This window comes from Aphelocoma coerulescens, chromosome 11, assembly GCF_041296385.1.
Source record: "Aphelocoma coerulescens isolate FSJ_1873_10779 chromosome 11, UR_Acoe_1.0, whole genome shotgun sequence".
Classification (NCBI taxonomy): Eukaryota; Metazoa; Chordata; class Aves; order Passeriformes; family Corvidae; genus Aphelocoma; species Aphelocoma coerulescens.
This window is the reverse complement of record NC_091025.1, coordinates 8344657-8357988: the sequence shown is the minus strand read 5'-3', so window position 1 is coordinate 8357988 and position 13332 is coordinate 8344657. Positions and strand designations below refer to the sequence as shown.

The 13332-nt window shown below is 41.1% G+C and overlaps 1 protein-coding gene across 4 annotated transcripts in view; it reads left to right on the top strand.

Moving 5' to 3' along the window:
• The window catches only part of NUP93 (nucleoporin 93), a 78895-nt gene extending 66540 nt beyond the window's left edge, over positions 1-12355 (top strand). For all 4 annotated transcript variants that reach the window (XM_069026709.1, XM_069026711.1, XM_069026710.1 and 1 more), the window contains exons 13-22: positions 707-898; positions 1129-1255; positions 1368-1440; positions 1735-1779; positions 3259-3375; positions 3998-4116; positions 6049-6166; positions 6540-6623; positions 7338-7466; positions 12119-12355. In XM_069026709.1, coding sequence (XP_068882810.1) covers positions 707-898; positions 1129-1255; positions 1368-1440; positions 1735-1779; positions 3259-3375; positions 3998-4116; positions 6049-6166; positions 6540-6623; positions 7338-7466; positions 12119-12229 — 1115 coding nt within the window. In that variant the 3' untranslated portion in view covers positions 12230-12355. The remainder of the gene's footprint in view (positions 1-706; positions 899-1128; positions 1256-1367; positions 1441-1734; positions 1780-3258; positions 3376-3997; positions 4117-6048; positions 6167-6539; positions 6624-7337; positions 7467-12118) is intronic.
• The last annotated feature ends 977 nt before the right edge of the window (positions 12356-13332 follow it).

Genomic DNA, 13332 nt, shown 5'->3' with positions numbered 1-13332 from the left:
GTAAAGCAGTCACTACCTGATGTAGGCATGTATTTCCAAGCTTTTCCTCTGTGTGCATCTGATGTTCATTTTTTCCCTTAAATTAGTATTTCAAGCAAATTTCTGGGTACCCAAGTCACAGTTCCTTCCACTTCAGAAGGTTTTAAGAACATCTACAGAATACATTTTCCTGTAGTCTCCCAATCAATTAAAATTAAGTCACGTGTAACTGTCCAAAACATACCGAATTTGATTCTCCACAGCCTTCCAGTTTGTAATATCACTCAGATAAAAACGTGTGGTTAAAAAATAAAGTAAGCTACTGTTGGTGTCACTGAGTAGGAAAATCCAGGTTTTTAACATTATTTGTACCACTTGGCATAAGTATAACTGAAGACAAAAAGTTGTGGTCTTTAGAGAATCTGTTGCAGTCAATCAGAGTTGATGGTTTGTTGTCTGAAAACTTTTCTGAGTAACTGTTTATTCTGTTTCACTTTTTGAATATGTCTTTATGCTGTGGTCTTTCCTGATAAATTTGCAGTGGAACAGTTGTAGGTGAGCTGCTGATGTGTGGTTAGGAATTCAGTTTTGTGTACCGTGTTTATTTCGGCTGGCACCTAATAAACAGTAACAATGCACTGTGACAGGAAGCATCCACTGTCAGTCATCTTTGATTGCAAAATCATGAAAATGATGTAAAAATGCTACGTGTTGTGTTTTCTTTCAGGTGAATCACATTTTGCAGTGAACCAGCCACCTTTCCTCTACTTCCAAGTGTTGTTCTTGACAGCACAGTTTGAAGCTGCAATTGCTTTTCTTTTCCGGACAGAGCGCTTGCGCTGTCACGCTGTTCATGTTGCTTTGGTCCTGTTTGAGTTAAAATTGCTCCTGAAATCATCTGGGCAGAGTGCACAGCTATGTAAGTCCTATTTACTTTACAATAGGGGAACATTTTCTTAGCCCTCAGAGTACCCTGTAGAAACTGCAGGTTTATGTGATTGAACAAGTAACATTTATCAGAACAATCTCATAAAAGTTAATTGTTTTAGTTGCATTAGAGCTCTGGATCATGGTCCTGACTAATTTGAGATGAAGATCAGAGTTTTCCTGGCATTAGATTCTCTGACAGTGTTGTTTCTGACATTGCAGTAAGCCATGAAGCTGGTGACCCTCCTGGTGTCAGACGTCTAAATTTTGTGCGGCTTTTGATGCTTTACACCCGTAAGTTTGAGTCAACAGATCCAAGGGAAGCTCTGCAGTACTTTTACTTTCTCAGGTAGGAGCTAATACATGTCTTTAGATTTTCTCCTGGTTATTATTGCTTCATTATTCTTATCTGGAAAGTTCTCAGAAACAGGAATACCTTCCTCTTTCTCCTTCTTTTATAGGAACGAGAAGGACAGCCAAGGAGAGAATATGTTCTTGCGTTGCGTTAGTGAAATAGTAATTGAAAGCAGAGAGGTATGTTTTGCCTTCCTCGGTTAAACTGAAATTCATTTCTTCATTAAAATCTTTATTAGTCAGGACAGTCTTATAGTTGCTTACTCTTTCTGCCAGATGCAGACCTAGATGACAGAATGGCCTTATGTAATCGTGTCTTTTTGCCTGTTACTTAGTTACAAATGCTTTGGACATTGGTCACTGTTTTTCATTCCATGACTGCATCTTTGTACTTAATAAATGTTATTAAATATGTGCAATTCATCTCTATTTTTGTTTCCTTTTTTTTCTTACTTTGCATCTATGTGGATATAGTTTGATATGATTCTTGGAAAGCTGGAAAAAGATGGTAGTAGGAAGGTGAGTTCACAATTTACGTTTCTGTTTTACATAAAATACAACCTACGTATGATTCCCAAAGTAGTTATGAGTAGTCTTGCTTCTCTTTGTTTTTCACTAGCCAAGTTATTACTGTGTTTGAATACATTCAAGTTTTCCAGGTATGAGATCCTTTTACAAAATAATCTATGACCTGCCCTAACAAATGGCAGGTCAGGAACTGCAGGGCAGACTATGTCCCTCTAGACAATTGGTGTAACTGAAGAAGCAAATGGCATTGGGTAACTTGAGTGAGATCAGAATTTCATCTTCCCGCTAGGAAATGTAGTTTAATTTAAGTGGGTGTGTGAGAGTGTTCTGTTAACTGAGGTGTGCATGTGAAAACTGTCTATGACATCCTCATTCACCTCAGAAGAAAAGTATCGCAGCTCTTGAAAAGTCCTTATAACTAAAGGAGTAAGGGCTGTTGGACCACAACCATAGCCACAGCTGATCTGACCTTCTTATAGGTGAGGACAAGTATTGGATCAAAGTTCAGCCATTTTTAGATGTGATGGACCTTACTGCCACTGTAAAAGCAGTTACCTAAAAGTAAAATGTAAGATTACACAGTCAGAAGATAAAGGAAACCTCAAGGTTTTACCTGGAAAGAGGAGAGTGCATGCAAATGGTGAAAATTTTAGATAATCAATTAAGTTTTTCTGTTTGCTGTGACAACTTTGGAAGATTTCTCTGTAAATCAGACTGCAGAATCATTTACATCTTAATTTTAAGATTAGGGGTCTTGCTGCTGTCAAAAATAGGGGGAAATGTTATTTCTGGCAGGAATTTCTTTTAGATGTCTTTATTTTGTCATTTCAAAAGCAGTGAGATTGCATACAAAAGAGCAAGGTAACTTGATAATCTTTACAAATATTTTGTTGTTTTGTACCTTTTTTTGGTGAGAAACCAGCAATTTGAAGTTTAAAATAATTTCTTCTAGATTATATAGTCTTATTTTTGTATCCTCAACTACAGTAATTTCCAGATATTCTTGAGTCTTTCACCTCTTTTATTCTACATGTTTATTATTTGTTTTAAAATTCTTGTTGCCCTTTCATTTATCTGTGTGAGATTTCACTCACAACCTGTCATGCCAATATAAACAAACTGCATCCCTGGAGCCCCTGGAATGCAATATGCTGAAGTCTTTTGTGTTTTCTTCTCTGTAATGTGTCATCAGCAATTAACAGATCAAACTCTTGAGTTATTTTATCTGGGTCATTTGGAATGAATTAGAAACCAAGGATGTCTCAGTGCTGGCTCCATTTAGGAGACAGTCCCTCTTGCAAGAGCTCATTCTATTTTTAATGTCTCACTTTTGCACATTCCCATGGAAATGTACAGGCCATTCTAATCATAAGCCAACATGTGAAATATTCATTGCCTTGACAGAATATTCTGGAGTGTTTAAACCTTCTGATTCCTCTTTCTCTTTTCATTTTTGTCTCACCTCTTTAGCCTGGAGTGATAGACAAGTTTACAAGTGACACAAAATCCATTATTAACAAAGTGGCTTCTGCAGCAGAAAATAAAGGATTGTTTGAAGAAGCTGCAAAACTCTATGACCTTGCAAAGGTATATGTCTAGTGTGCTGCCTTAAGTATGTACTTGGTTCACCTTTTTACCTTCTAAACAATTCTCCCTGTGATTAGGAGGTTAAATTTCATCTTTGAGATTGAATTGCTGTTATTCAAGGAGCTTAGTTCTGCTGCTGGAAGAACAGAGCCATAGGCTGCATGAAGAGGTGTTTTAGTTAGGAAATCCAGATGGATTGTGCTCCAGGGATTCTGATTAAGGACACTGTGGCTCTTGATCAAGGTGCTCTTTTGAAGAGAGTGCTCCACGCTTGATTTAATTCTGTCTAGTGAAGTTATTTACCTGGAATGTACTCTTCCAATTTCATAGATGTCGAACTGAAGTCTAAAATAGTTGGGCATTATACTGAGTACTCTTGTTTCCTTTTGAAATAAAAGTGGATACAACCATAACCACTGTTTTAGAGAAAAACTAGGGGGAAATGCTTTTTCTCGTGAGCCAGCAGCGTTATGTTGCTAATATAATCTTGACTCTTTATGGGAGGGAAGTGGCTCTGGGCTTGCACTAGGCACCACTGCATGAGACTTTTCTGCTTCTTCAGTGAGATTAAACACCAAGTTCCATCATGCTCCTTTTATTTGTGTGCCTTTAATGCCAACAGAACCCTGACAAAGTTTTAGAACTGATGAACAAGCTCCTTAGTCCAGTTGTTCCCCAGATCAGCACTCCCCAGTCAAACAAGGAGCGGTTGAAGAACATGGCCCATTCCATTGCTGAGAGGTAAGACTCAGGTAAGGGCAGGACTGGGTGATTCACCTCGACCTGACCTGGGACTGACAGTGCTGTGGGTATTAGTTCCTGACATTGTTTCTGCAGGCTGGACTGAGGCATCCACAGCAGTATAATTAGAAAGACAAAGAAGAGGTCAGAATTTACCCTGTCCTGCTCATGATGGCTTGCAGTACTGAAACCAGAAATCTTCAGGGGCAGGTCAGGTAAATTTGGCAAGAAGTTTTATCTGTAGGTGAATCAGGATTGCCAGCTGGAGATAGTCTGTTAAGGAGCAATAAATACCATGAATTGTATGTTTTATATTATTTTTAGAGCAAAATATTGTAACAGTCGCAGAGCCGCGTGCAATTCACTTGTTCAAAATAGTATTGAGAGAGCTACAAACCCAGTAATTCTGAGTTGTAACAATAGCTCAGTAGCTGTCTGAAAACTGCTACTTTAATGAAAGCTAAAAAGGAAGTATTTAAGATGAACTGTGGATGGCTAATGCAAGCAGTGGACCTCATTTTCACAGCCTGTTATATTAGCCAAGTACTGTGTGGTGTCCAGAAAAGAAAAGAAGCAACTAAAAAGAATGTCCCCTGCCATGTCTGTATACTAAATAGGGTACGTGCTTGAGAGACACCAGTGCTCAAGATTCATTAGCAGCTAGAAGTTAGGAATAACCTGATTCTGAAAGGCTGGTTTTGCAAAATATGTCCATGATTTTTTAAAATTGTCACCTCTTGGTGCATCTTGTCACAGTGACTGCCAGGGACAATTCCTGTATTTTGCTAGAGCAAAATGTGGATCCACGTGAGAAATGCCTTACTAGTCTTTATCAACCATTGGGCTGCAGAGAGAATAAAAATAAACCAAGCCCACTTGCCAGCACTTTGAAATTGGGAAGACAAATACAGAAATGTATTGATTTCCATCAGAGGCCTTTGCTTTTCTTGTTTTGATAAGTGGCATTTGCCAGTCACTGCTTCTAGTCAGCCTTTCCTTCATTTAGCAAGGCTGGGATCAAGTGAAAATTGGTGCCGTATTGACTTAGTGAGAGACTGATTTGGTGGCAGACATTAAAGAGAATTAAATCTATGGCTTGAGTTAAAGCTTCAGCAAAGGCTGTAATGGGCTTTTTGGGTTTGCTACGTGGTTTGATCTGTCTGAAGGCACTAAATACTACTGCACAATAATGCCGCTTCACAGCTGCAAACCTCAGCGATTGCAAAGCCAGAGCAGCTCTGACTAGCACATCTTCTTGCCAGTTAAATGTAAGACAGGGCTTTTCCTTGTGTACTGTCCTGATGACAGTGCTGTGGGGATGTAGCATTTCTCCTTTGTGTTCTTGTGATGCTTTTGGAACAGGGGAGACACCCAACAAGAAGGCCAAGAGGCTATTTGGTTTCTTCATCTGCAGCACCACTCTTGCTGTTAAACCTTGAGGAAGGAGCTTCTTTGTGGCCTCATGCAGTTAGGAGTGAGAGCAGGCAGCCTTCCAATTCATCCCATAGCCAGTGTAGCTCCCAGGAGCATGCAGGAGCTCTTAATCCCTCTTTAAGTCCTAACTTCTTGCCTGAAGCAGGCAGTTGCGCTGGAGGATTGTCTGCTGTAAAACAGCGTGTTAAACATGCCTGGTACAGAGCTTGCCTTGCAGGTCTCTGCTGCCTGGCACTGTTTCCCCATGAATGTGGGAAATGTCAATGTTTTAAAGGAAACAAATGCTGGATTTGATGCAAAACTGGAAGTGATTTAACAGTGTTTTTAAAAAGCCACAACCTGTGAAAATTCTACCTCCTGGTTAAGGAAAATGAAAGCTGTCCTTTGTTAAATGCCCTCTGTCCTTGAGTTTGATGTCTCCACTTCCAAGGACTGGAAGGGCACAGTTATAAATGGTTGCCATTTTGCACAATAAAATTGTAACACAATTTCTTTCAGGTACAAAGCGCAGGGGATAAGTGCAAAGAAATCCATTGACTCCACATTCTACCTTCTGCTAGACTTAATCACGTTTTTTGATGAATATCACGCTGGTCACGTTGACAGGGCCTTTGATGTAAGTTTCAAGATTTCTGTTTGAAGTGTAGCCTTCCTAATGCCCTTGAAAGCCCAGAATGTCTCAAATAACATCACTTTAAAAATTGTATTTAATGAGTTAGAAGGGACTGCAATGTTTTAGGAATTTAGAAAGGTCTTTCTTCCCTGTTGTGTGATAAACAGGATGATCTTCCTGGAGCTATTTTGTAGACATTGAACAAAATATTCCTGTTGCTCAACAAAGTGAGGAGATAAACCGGTGAATGACAATGAAATTATTTCTCTTGAATGGAAACAGAACCATTTCATTAATACTTCAAAACCACCCTTTATTAGTATATGGTACATAGAACACTGATTATCTGTCCTGATTCCTGCTTTACTTTTTGAAGATTATTGAACGCCTGAAGCTCGTACCTCTTAGCCAAGATTGTGTCAAGGAGAGAGTTGCTGCCTTCCGGAATTTCAGCGATGAAGTAAGTCGTGTCTTGGGTTTAGCTTCCTAAAGCTTTTTGCTTTGTTAAAAGGATCTTAAAACCTTGTCATCTCATCATTTTTATTCTTTAGCAGAGAAAAAGGGTGAGATTATTTTGATTTCATACAAGTAGACTCTTTGCTTGCAACTTTTTCTCCTTAATGCTGCTCTTTTGAGCACTAGAATTCCCTACCCAGAAATCCTGTCGCCATTTTGAAGAAGGCATCTGCAGATCTGAGCCTCCCTGAACTTACTGAGTTTGATTCAAGAATTCAGAATATTGAAAACTTTTAACTTGCTGGTGACTTAGTTCTTCCATGCTCTTAATGCTAGCTAAGCATTTGTAGGGTGTTTGTTTCCTTCCCTCTAAATTACAGGAATTAATGGATTTGTGTATTATCAAATGAAGCACAGTGGAAAGCTGTTACTGCTCTTGAACTGTTTTAACTGGAGGGTGACACTTCTGTTTTAGGCAGTGGTTGTGTGTACTTGGGTGCTTTGCGTTTTATCTGACCTGCTGCTATCAAACATGAAGGTGCAGCCATTGGGCATGTCTGTCTCAAAGCTCTGGGTAGTGTTTCTGCTGGATGGAGCAGTCATAGCAGGGGTAACCATTACATGTATGACTGTTACAGGAACCTGTATAGTAAGGCTAATGGTTCTGCCAACCTCCTTTTGCTGCAATGTGTCTTTTTCTTTCTCCTCTTTTGTGTAGATCAAACACAATTTATCTGAGGTCCTGCTTGCAACCATGAATATTTTATTCACCAAATATAAGAGGATGAAAGGCACAAGCCCAACCACTCCTGCCAGACCCCAGCGGGTAATGGAAGACAGAGATTCGGTAAGAATATAATCCTCACTGTCTGACAAGTTTTCCTATATCCTATTCTGCTGGTTTCAAGAGATTGGGCCTCAAGTAACTGTGAATCTCTAATGGTCTTGGTTTTGGCTTGCTCAGTTACTTAGAGTCTTGGACTACTGAGCTTGTCCAGTTACTTAGTCTCAAGGCTAGTCTCTGATGCCTTCAGCTTTGTGTAAAGAAAGGTTGGAACTGGATGGTCTTTAGGGTCCCTTTCAGCCTAAGCTGTTCTGAGTCTATGATGTTGAATGACGTTGAGCTAATGGAGATACTGCACCTATATTCACCTCCTAGCAAGAGAAAACAAGTGTTCACTTTGTTTCTTAGTGGAATCTTTGATAGTAAAGCAGATGGGGCCAATGCAGTGTCTCTAGGATGGTTGATGTTGCTGCCTTGACAACTGAGTAGTTGTTTTTCAAGCACCTGATTGCCGCTCCTTTCATTTGAGTAAGTGCCCATTTCTGGTGGGACGGCCTTCCTTGACTCTTCCCCTCAGCTTGTGTTCTTGGGTGAAGCACCAAGATGTTCAAGCACATCCCCTTGATGAATGCCAGCATTGTTCTGCTGCCTCTGCAGAGGAGTGGGCACCTTGCAGCAGTGCTTGGTCTGGCTGCTGTTGAAATGCCTGACAACAGTGGGTCTGATTTCACTGCTTGAGCTGGTGTAGAGGCTTTTCCCCAAGCCACTGATGGGAGCCTCCACCTTCAGCAAGCTGCAGAATAGGTGGCATTTCAATGGCACAGCCAGATTTGTGAGCACCCACCTGTCAACATGTGGAATTGAGCAGAAGGGTTCACAGCTAAACTCCAGTCAGGTCTGGTCTTGTAACTCTTAAGCTAAAGCTGCTGCAGGCACTTGGAAACCAAGGCCAAACCATTCATCCTGTCTTAACAGATTAGAAAACAAATATCAACTCCTTTTGAGAGTGAAAACCAACTTGGGCCATAGCCAGCTCTATTCCAGGCTTTAGTCAGCTGCAGAAGTGCTTTGATCTGTAAATTGTAATATTTGTAAAAATCTTAGTAGCATTTTTAAATTACATAGAAAAATAAAAGGCTCAGGTGATGGTACAGCTTTTGCCTTTGGGGCACAGCCTGTGAGAGCTACAGGATCCTGCCTTAGAGTGGTGCTTATACTCTAGATCAGCAGCACTGGAGAAGGATACATGCTGCTTGGACTTCTCCCACCTTAAACTCTGCATGTGTGAAGAAGTCCCAGGCTAACACAATCTGTTACCTGCTGTGTGTCTTCACAAGTTTGGCACTGAGCAAGCAGTGCCTCAGCTCCTTGCTTTCCAAGTGAGCTGTTTATTTTGGTTTTGTGATTTTAGTCTTACGCCTCATGTAGAAGGATTTACCATCTCCATAGGGGTGGAGTGCTGTCAGGTGTCGGCTCAGGATGAATACCATGGGCTGATTGGGGATGGGATTAGCAGCTTTGCTGGCAGAGGTTTATGTGGAAGGAAGCCACCATGATGTTGTATCATATCCACAGCGTGCTCGGTGTCAACTCCGCTTCATAAATGTGCTCTGCACTCTCGTGCTGTCACAGTTGTGGAGATGAACTGATGATGTACCTTGCTAAAAGCCCTTGAAAGTTTTATTTTCCTCAGGCTTCAAGTTTTATTAATCAAGCTTCTGGCCTTGTGATGGGATCTCATGGCAGCAGGGTGTCAGTGATGTTGGGAGCACGGGATTTCTGAGTCATGGATCTCTGGCTGCCATGTGCAGTACAAGCTGTGCTTAGCCATCAGAGGAGACAAGTGTCCGCTGCACCTGCTGTCAGGGAGGGGATGAGAGATCAGCTATGTGACTGGAGTGTCACAAGGGAGCATAAATCTGCTAATATAGGATTAGCAAGAGAAAAAAATCTACCGTCCTGTAACTCCCATCTGCCTAAAGATTTGCATGTGCAAAAAAATACCAGACATGAGCATGGAAGGTAGGGTAAGAATGGCTTTAGCATGTGTTCCTCTTTTTTCTTACTCTGAGGAATTTCTTCCAAGACTGCAGGAGCAGGGAATCTAGATTGTTTCAGCTGGGAGGAAACTTAGGCAATTTTCATGGTGGGAAGAAATGAAGGCATTGCAGGTGAGAGGAGAGAAGTGTTTCTTTAGCAAAATCTCATTCACCTGGACAGAGATGGCAGACATGAGCTTCAGCAGGCTGTGTGTGACAAGAATTTTTCTTCTGAACTTCCCTGGGAGAAGGGCAGCTTTTCCATATTCTCTGGGGAAGCAAATTTTTGGGGAAATGAGGCCCTTTCAGAAGCTTTAATGATCTCAGCACATTTCCCAGTAGACAATGCAAGTGAAAATTTCCCTTTCTTTGAATAGGTCGTTGAAATCCCTGGCTTTTCTTTAGGTCCATCAGAACAGGCAGATTCAGATCCCTCTGATCATCAGAAGAAAAGATAGTTGCTGTTTGTAACTTTGAGGCTTATTCCACATAGCAGGGAATAGCGTCCCCCAGAGAGGAATGCAGAGCTCTTGAATTTGCCCTCTGGTGCCAAGTACTGCTCTGCAACCACCCTGCTGCCATGGGTGGGACTTTGGAAGGAACAGCATGGACCTGGCACCAAGGGCAGGATGGAGAGGAATAGTACTGCTGGAGCCCCCCCTGAACCCAGTAATGCTCTCTGCTAAACATCTCCTGTCTCACTTCAGAGATGGACTGGGCTTTATTTAGAAAAGATCACGTTTGGGGCCAGAGCTGGCATTTCTGCATTGTGTTTATTTCAGAATTAAATCACCCAAGCTGTGTTTCGAGTATTTTTTCCTTTATGTATATAATTAATTCATTTTGAGAATGAGGGAGCAAAGTCTTGTCCCACTTGGCCTGATTCATTTTGTCAGATTTCAGGCAGAGATTGCAGGGAGCCCAGCCTGCAGTGCTGGAAACCATGGCTGTGGTGACAGCCCTGACCCAGATGCTGTGAGTGCATGACAGCTATGTCATATGCTCCTTGCCCCAGTCAGGGGTGGTGAACTCTCTGGAGCAGCCCAAGGGCGTTATCTTGGCAAAATTAGGTCATGAATGGAATGGAATTATTTTTTTTTTTTATTATCTATGGTCTTATTTAAAATCGCAAGTAACTCGAACATTCATTAAGTAATTACAGCCAATAGAACATCTAGACCTCCAGGCTGCTCTTAACCTCTGCAAACCTCTGTTTGTTCTTCCCAAAGTATTGTTTTGATTTTTAAAAATAGGCCAGCTCTGGTATCATTGCAACTGTAAAGAAAGAGAACAGTAACTCACACTGCTCCTCAGCCCTTCTTAGTCATGCTGAGAGTTTTTGCCTCTTAATACTTTAACTCCAAAGAGTCAGACATTTTGACATGCTTTTTTTTTTCATCCACCACCTGGTTTGATCTCCACTGCAAAGCAGCAGCCTAGACAAAATTACATGGTCTCACTGTGTAATGCATTTGGGAGCAGAATGGGAGACTGTGAGTGGGACAGAATGAGTGATTTCCAGGCCACCTTGTCAAGTTGCCAGTGCATTGGTGGTAACTGACGGCTTGAGAGGGAAACTGTCCTGGGAGATGTTAGCAATTAGGTCAGTCTTGGGAAAACTCTCCCAGCTTTTCCATTATCAGCCTCCAAAACTGCTCTGTGGCTGTTGAATAACAGACTGATTTAATATCACCCTGAAAAAGGGGTGGAATTGCCCAAAGAGGGATCAGGGATGGTGTTTATAACAGTTCCCAACCGTGGAATGGGCTTTTCACTTCTCAGTTTGTAAGTTCCTGCTGTCAGTTTTACCATCCATGTGCCAACGGCAACCTAAAAACCTTTGGCTTTCCCTGCAGTCAGTAGGTGAAAGCAAGATTTGAACAGTGGGATCTTCTAGTACCGTAATTTTGAGATGCTTAATATTTAATTAGAAACACCTGTTAGCAATTAAAGCAGTCTGAACAGTTTTCTACAAAGATTTGGGTTTTCTGTATTCTCCTGACTCCTACCAGTTATCAGAATGATTTTCCTTTTACTTTAATAACAGTTTTAACAAATGAAACAAATTATTCCTGGATTCCTTCAGCTGTTCTGTAGTCTTCTGGTGTGCAAGAAGGGGTTTGGTTGCTTTGGGTGAGGTCTGAGTGGGCTTGGTGCCTCTGCTTTCATTGTGTTATTGGCCTGAGGAGCCTTTGAGGAGATTGGTATGTTTTAGGTAATGCTGGAGATCTCCAGGTGTGTGTACAACTCTGATTTACTTCTACTGCTGCTGCTTTGAGAACATTAATGCTGCATTTCAACAGGATCAACTTTATATTTTGCAAGGTGGGAAAGAATCCTGTTGCCCTGGGAAAGGCCACTTCATGCAGAAATTACAAGATTGTTGCAGTACAGCAATGCCCCACATTGCTGAAAATGTTTTTTCTTAGTTATTTTCAAATAAATGGGATTATTTTTTAAGCAGAAGGGTAACTTGACATGCTTTTAATGCTTGGAAAAGGGAATAATTGGATTTTCTTTGAAATGCAGAGACTCATTTTCCAGAGTGCAGCTCTGAGAAATAAAGATTACATGTGCTTGTTTGAAGAGGCAAGTGTTTAACTCATGTCTAACTTAGCTTCCATTCTATTTTTTTTTTATACTAAGGTAACTGTACTTTGCTTTTCTGTTTTTTAGCAACTTCAGTCTCAAGCTCGTGCACTGATAATGTTTGCTGGGATGATCCCATACAGAACATCGGGAGACACAAACGCAAGACTGGTGCAAATGGAGATCCTTATGAATTAGCAGAGCAGCTTTGGCTGGGGTTGCAGCAGCCTGTGCCTGTCTTTAGTACGTTCAGAGGGCCCATGGGACCAGTGTCATTTTGTATTCTGTATTTTTGTTGACAGAAATAAATTTCTTTGGTTTTGATATTTGTTTTTGACATTTTCATTTTCACTGATTCTTGTGTTTTTATGTTTTTATTAATTTTATTTTCAATTGGTTTACATTTAGAAATTTATTCTCAATTAGTTAATAGGCTATGCAGAGAAAGAAGTCATAGCTCTGCAGTAGAGACCCAAATAAGGGATTTTATAGCAGAAGAGGAAATGGAGAAGAAGAGTTTGATTTACTGCTTAATGAGCATAAAGCTGGGAAACTTTAGGGGGTTTTGAATGCATGTTAAGTGTTGAAAATGTGTCTGATGCCCCACCCACCTGTGACACACTGCCATCAGTCCATCTTGTTGTCTTGTGTGGCACATGTGCTGCTGCGGTGCCCTGAGCTCTGTGTGCTGCACAGACCCCTCCATGCTGAACCAGGTGTTCACAGCCCTTGAGCTCTGCTGAAGCTTTTGCAGGAGCAGCTGGGTTAGAAACAGGTGTGTTTTGGTAGGAGAGTTTTTTGTGAGCAACATGTGAGTTTTTAGTCAGTTGGATTCCAAGTGGGCCCCTGTCAAGTTCACCAGAAGTGAGGAAGCTGAGCCAGAGAGGCCCAGGTGTGGGTGTGTTGGGCATGGGTGGATATTACTGTTGGTTTAGTGGGAAACCTGAGTCCTACAAAAGCCAGGGGCTTTAAAAATGGTTACCTTTAAATGTTTTGAGCTAAAATTAAATAATAGTGAAAGCTCAAGCAGCATGTTATAGTAGAAGCTTTTCTTTTAATATAACTTCCTATCTTTGAAACAAAATGGGAGGAATGTTGGTGGTTACTCTTGTTGCTCCTCTGCTGCTGTCTCACCCTCTTGTGTTACTGGGATATGAGAACATGTGGAGTTTGGAATGCATACCAGGCAGCAAAATGTAGGGGCTGACTTCAGCCTTTGTATGTTAATAGCTATCATGGGAGAGAATTCATCTCCATTTTGCAATGTCTAAGTTTAGTGGGATGGAAGAATATCTGACTGA